Raw genomic sequence first — 6,193 nt, 5'->3', positions numbered from 1 at the left:
GATTCGAGAAAAGCTATATTTTGTGTGATCATGAGTAGTGAGGACTACATTGATGCATTTGAGAAACTTCTTAGATTGGATCTGCCAGGAAAGCAGGACAGAGAGATCATGAGGGTTCTAGTTGAGTGCTGTTTACAGGAGAAAATATTTAACAAGTACTACACAGTTCTTGCTTCAAAGTTGTGTGAGCACGACAAGAATCATAAGTTTACTTTGCAGGTACGTTTCTACTATCTTATATAGCTGAAGTCGACTATGTAACGATTTTGTTTTCTCTACTCATCTAGGTGCTTATATCTTAAATCACAATTGTTCTGCAGTATTGTATTTGGGACCATTTCAAAGAACTAGAGTCAATGTCACTCCAGAGATCGATGAATCTGGCGAAATTCGTGACAGAGATTATTGTGTCCTTCAATCTTTCTCTTGCGGTTCTCAAATCGGTGGACTTGGCAAATCCAGTGGAGTTAACTCCAAAAAGAATCATGCACTTTCGAATGCTGTTTGAGGCCATCTTTGAGCAACCGGAAAATCTAGTGTGGAACTTGTTCACGCGCATAGCCTTGAATCCGGACTATGAAGCTCTACGCGATGGAATCAAATTCTTTGTGAAGGAATATGTTGTGAAAAATAACAAGGCAATCAATGGGAAATTGAGGAAAGCCAAAGAAGCTCTTAACAACGCAGAAGGATTGCTCATGTGATTCTATTGCCTTAAAAAGACCAACAATTTTTAAGCTTTTCAGAGTTTACTACTCTGACATTATGTCATAGCATTTGTACGTTGTACACACTTTCTTTACATAAACTTTTTTTGTAGCTCAAGTTCACTGAAGTTTCTAGATGAAAGGTTGATGTTCTTACAAATACTAGAGGAAGCAAACAATATTCAAAATTTATATGCAAGTTCACAAGAATTTTTTTCTTAGAGATTGGTTATAATCATTTTTGTTTTGTTTTACCTCGAAACATATTTGATTTACAAAGAAAAAACTCGAGAAGCGAGAAAATACATAATCCCAGATTCGTCAAGCTTAATAAAGATGAAACCTGGTTTCTATGTACGTACTTGGCTACAATCCAATATCATTCAGTGACAGTGATTGCTGCTTTTATAATCCATTTTAATACTACGATATGGCCTTTAAAGCAAAAGAAAAATCTTACGAGCCAAAGTGGTGGACCATGAGACTGCAACCGAACATCAAGTCATCAACCACCACTCTCTTTGTGGGGCAATTTACTAGATTTTCTTTTTTTGACCAACGCAATAAAGCAAACTGCAGAAACAAAAAAAAAATCTTGATACAAGCCTATTTTAAGAACAGGCTACAAAGCGCCTACGCTGATTGCTCTGGATGAAGAAGTAAAAAAAAAAATCCACTCGCCCAAAATGCTTGACGCCAGGTGAACGGAGAATATATGTGGACTGTGACCTAAAAGGTGGCAGAACTGAGAGTGGCCGTTTCTTTCAGACCAATATTTTCTTGTTTCAGTAGCGTAAACAAGTTAAGAAGACGCAAACAGAAATATTTGTATAAGAATCAATCCTCTTATTTCCTTTTCAAGAGCCTTTAGAAAAAAGACATTCCATCAGAGAAATATATAGGAGACAAAAAGAAAAATCATAAACATTGCAGCAAATCCCAAAGGATGCTATATCCTCTCTCTCTCTCAACGAGAAGAAAAAACCATATGCATCATAATCTAACTTCTTCTAAAATATTCTTTTTAAGAAAGTTATTAAAAACCAAACAAAACACAACCATTTTATAGAGAAAGAGAAAAAACGTTTCCTTGTTCAAATCAAACTTTTCTTCACTTGGCACTGGCGAGCTGGGAACGGATAAGCTTGGCGGCATCAACCATGTTCTTGAGGGCGGGCTTAACCTCGGTGTACTTACGGGTCTTAAGACCACAGTCAGGGTTAACCCAAAGGATGTTCTGCTCTAGGACAGCAAGCATCTTGTTCACCCTGTCTGCGATTTCCTCAGAAGATGGTATTCTTGGAGAGTGGATGTCGTACACTCCTGGACCGATTCCGGCACCGTACTTCACTCCCTCACGGAACACAGAGAGAAGCTTCTCATCAGATCGGGAGTTCTCAATGGTGATAACATCAGCATCCATGTCGATGATGGAGTGTATGATGTCATTGAAGTGGGAGTAGCACATGTGAGTGTGGATCTGCCAAAAAAAAAACCACCAGAAGCATATAAATAATGAGCAACCATAAAAGCGTTACACTATGCGAGACTAGGTAGTAGGTATGTTGTTTTTTGAAGCAAACCTGGGTGCTGTCTTGGACACCACAGTTGGTGATTCTGAAAGAGTGAACAGCCCAGTCCAAGTAGAAAGCATGCTCGGATTTCCTAAGTGGAAGTCCTTCTCTAAGTGCAGCCTCATCAATCTGAATGACACCGATTCCACCCTTCTCAAGATCCTCGACTTCGTCCTTGATGGCCAAAGCGATCTGGTAGCAGGTTTCGTGCCTACAAAAGTTTCCAAGCATGTCTTAGCCATTTTCTTCCTCTTTTTTTGGGTAGCTATGCTTGTTATAGATTATAGTAATTATATGTACCTGGGCTGGTCGTTTCTGACAAAGGACCAGTTAAGAATCGTGACGGGTCCGGTAAGCATACCCTTCATTGGGCGAGAGGTCATGCTCTGAGCCATTGCAGACCAGAAGACAGTCATTGCCTTGGGACGGCTCACATCACCGTAGATAACTGGTGGCTTGACACAGCGAGATCCATAGGATTGTACCCATCCGTTTGCAGTGAAGGCAAAACCAGACAACTGCTCCCCGAAGTACTCAACCATGTCGTTTCGCTACAAATTGTGAAAACATATCGCATCAGAAACAGTAAGTACAAGAACTAACTTTTATACATTCCCACCAGTTCAAGGGCTCAGGCAATAACGTCGAATGTTTGAAGAATCTCACCTCTGGCTCTCCGTGGACAAGAACATCGATGTCAAGTTCCTCTTGGAGGTCAACAACTTTCTTGATCTCTTCCTTGATGGCCTTCACGTAGTCCTCCTCAGAGACCCTAGTAAACGAAAAATTAGAGAAACCATAAGCATCAACAACAATTTAAGGAAATGTGTGACACATTTGACCAAGATTTGAATTTAGGAGACTAACTTTTTCGCCTTGTACTCACGACGAACTCTCCTGAGCTCTACGGTCTGTGGGAAGGATCCAATGGTTGTGGTTGGTAGGATTGGGAGGTTGAGCTTCTTCTGCTGAGCATCTAGTCTAGAACTAACATTAGTCGCACGACGGTGGTCAGATCCCTTCAAAGCAGCAGCCTGAAATAACAAAAATTACAATCAATATAAGATTATAAAAATTAAATCATTGAATGAGAACAGTGTAGGTTTGACATCAAACTTACAGCCTTCTGTACACCCTCGTTGGTGACTCTTGGGGAAGACCTCCTTGAAGCCAAAGCCGCAGCATTGGCAGAGAAAAGGGCCTGAAAGAAGAGAAATATTAGATTTCTAGTGTTTTCAAAATAATTTCTACAGAAAATTCAACAGTCCACTGCTAGAGAAGCATGTGGGTGCAAAGAATACCTCATCCTTGTGACCAGCCAAAGCCTTGGCCAATGCATTTACTTCAACGACCTTCTGGGCAGCAAACGCCATCCATGACTTGATTTCATCATCAAGCTTAGTCTCGTTGATAAGGTCAACAGCGGTGTGGAGTAGGGAGCAGGAGGTTGAGACCACAAGCTTGTCTGCATAAATACAAAAAGATATCAAATAAACAATTCAATTATTTGTTTTTCCGTACTCCCCAATAGTGTCGGGTAAAAGGCAGATGATTCTGGAAGAACATATTACCTTTACCAACAATGCCCTCAAGTGCCTCCAAGGTGCTTAGAGACGCAGCAAAGTCATTGGCCCAGATGTTCCTTCCGTCAACAACACCAGCAAAGAGGTATTTTCCCTCGGGGAAACCAGCCTTGACCAAATCAAGGGTCTTGGTGCCACGAACCAAATCAAATCCAAAGGCAGTCACACCCTTCAACGAAGTTAGGGTCTTGTATGCCTCAGCAGGGATATCAGCGAAGTAGGTCTCCACGAGAACATTCAAACCAGAAAGAGTTGATTCGAGTTCAGCGTAGGCAGCGGTAAAGGCCTCGAGTTTGTGGCCCTCAAGATCCATAACAAGGACAGGCTCGTCAAGCTGAATCCAGGTGGCACCAGCTGCCTTAAGCTCAGAAATCACTTCCCTGTACACAAATCAAAGACATCATATCAATGTAATGTTAGAGGATCATTCATAACATCAAGGATATGGATGGCACAATAAAAAGAAATAACAAAGTGATTTCTTACTTGTAGACGGCGAGGATTTTTGNCTAGTTGGTGTCAAACCACTTAGTCATTTCCATAGCGGGAACAGAGGCATTTCCTCTGGCCATGGAGAAGTAAACGTCAAGCCCGATCTCACCACTGGTGTAACCATACCTCGGTGGGACAGCACCAAGCATGGCGGTGGTGTCAAGAACCTGGTCGTAGTGAGCAAAGGTGTTGCTAGGGATAAACTTAGTTCCAGCCTCAGACATCTGTTTCCAGATGGCAGACCTGAGATCAGCCGACACCTTCTGAAGATCCTCAGCGGTGCTCTTGCCATCCCAGAAAGACTCCAAAGCGAACTTGAGCTCTCTCTTAGGGCCCATACGTGGGTATCCAACAATGTGTGAAGCCATTTTGATTTACTTTTAACTGCATTTACACAAACACCAAATCAAAACAAAAAATTAATATCTAAATCATGTATATAATAATACGTTTTAACTTGTTTAATTATTAAATGATAAATTCACAAACTCCAAGAAAGCCGTAAAGCATGAAACGAAACTGATAGAATTGTACAATTCACGTGTATATAAAAAAGTTTATGCAGCTTTTTTTGTCGTTTCAATGATTGAGATAAACAGTGATGACTCTACTTCAAAGTAGAATCGAAAACTTTCAGATCAGATTCACACGCGACATTTAACGATACGAGATGATTTCAAAGCAGATCTAAGTTATACGAACACAGAAAACACGAATCATTTTTCAAAAGATGACAATAGATCGTAGTCAGATCCAGATCTACAAATCAAACAACACGAAATAGCCAGATCTGAGTCCAATGAACTCACTCACCGATCAGATCTCGGTATATAAAACAAAACACTACGAACGAAACAGATCGCGAAATCAAAAAGAAAAAAAAAAACGAGATAGAAACGAATCACTAACGAGGAGACGAAAAGGAAACGAAAAGAGAAAGGAAGCTAAATAAGAGAGACGTAGGGAAGCCATAGAAACTCGGAAACGTACCTCACGGAGGAAGAATCGGAGAGAAAGGGTTGGCTAAGAGGAGAAGGCGAAAGAGAGAGCGAGGAAGATGAGTGGGCTGTGTGTGTTTATTTATAGCCAAAAATACACACACACACTCTCTCCAAAATGATAGATCGTTGGCCTCTCTCTCTGTGTTAAAAAATAAAAAGGAAAAAAAATATATGTGTAGATCTGGTGGTGTGATATTTTCGATATTATGATTATTATATTTATTTAATTTCTCATTTATTATTTATTGGTCTATGTGTATTTTTCTGAAATTGATTGATACTAACAAAAAGTTGAGTATTGTTGTAGTAGGAGTATTTTTTTATTCATAATTGTCAATTTTGAGTACAGTATTTCTCACAACTGTAGAAATAATAATTTGTGGGTATTATTTATTAGATCTAAGAAGATAGAAATATATCATTTTTAATTTTTTTTAAAAAACACTTGAAATTAATATTGCCATGAAATTTCATAGAATAATTAAATTACTAAATGCCCTCCTAATTTTTTTTGACATTTTTCATTTTTTAAACGAATATTTAGTTGGGTATGTATTTTTATGTCTTAGCTTTAAAATAAATGTATGAATAAATTTCTAAACAAAATTTTGATTAACTGACGAAAATATCTTAACTGAAAATGTCTTTCAGATTTTTCGGAGGTTAAAAAATGAATAAGAATTATAAATTTTTAATCATATAATTAACGCATAATAAATAAATAAATAAATAAAGTGAATTAAGAGAGATTAAAAACGTGAAGAGGAGTTGGTGTACGTGACGTGGGAGAGATTAGTGAGTGGGTGGCAATGGGACCCACGGAGGTTGGTGAAGAT

General features: G+C 39.0%; 2 protein-coding genes and 1 pseudogene across 2 annotated transcripts in view; 1 reads left to right on the top strand and 2 right to left on the bottom strand.

The window, feature by feature from the left end:
• The window catches only part of LOC104735844 (nucleolar MIF4G domain-containing protein 1-like), a gene marked incomplete in the record, with an annotated part of 9,449 nt that extends 8,582 nt beyond the window's left edge, over nt 1-867 (top strand). The window contains 1 exon segment of the mRNA XM_019234682.1: nt 321-867. Within this exon segment, the coding sequence (XP_019090227.1) occupies nt 321-704 (384 nt within the window).
• Nucleotides 1,533-5,518, bottom strand: LOC104735843 (annotated as a pseudogene).
• Nucleotides 5,073-6,193, bottom strand: part of LOC104738025 (5-methyltetrahydropteroyltriglutamate--homocysteine methyltransferase 1-like) — a 6,922-nt gene continuing 5,801 nt past the window's right edge. Inside the window, exons 4-5 of the mRNA XM_010458263.2 lie at nt 5,347-5,422; nt 5,073-5,115 (exon numbers count right to left, since the gene is read on the bottom strand). Of these exons, the coding sequence (XP_010456565.2) occupies nt 5,073-5,115; nt 5,347-5,422 (119 nt within the window). The remainder of the gene's footprint in view (nt 5,116-5,346; nt 5,423-6,193) is intronic.

The sequence above is a fragment of the Camelina sativa genome, chromosome 13, assembly GCF_000633955.1.
Source record: "Camelina sativa cultivar DH55 chromosome 13, Cs, whole genome shotgun sequence".
Lineage (NCBI taxonomy): Eukaryota > Viridiplantae > Streptophyta > Magnoliopsida > Brassicales > Brassicaceae > Camelina > Camelina sativa.
The sequence above is the reverse complement of the archived record's forward strand: the minus strand, read 5'-3'. Positions and strand labels throughout refer to the sequence as shown.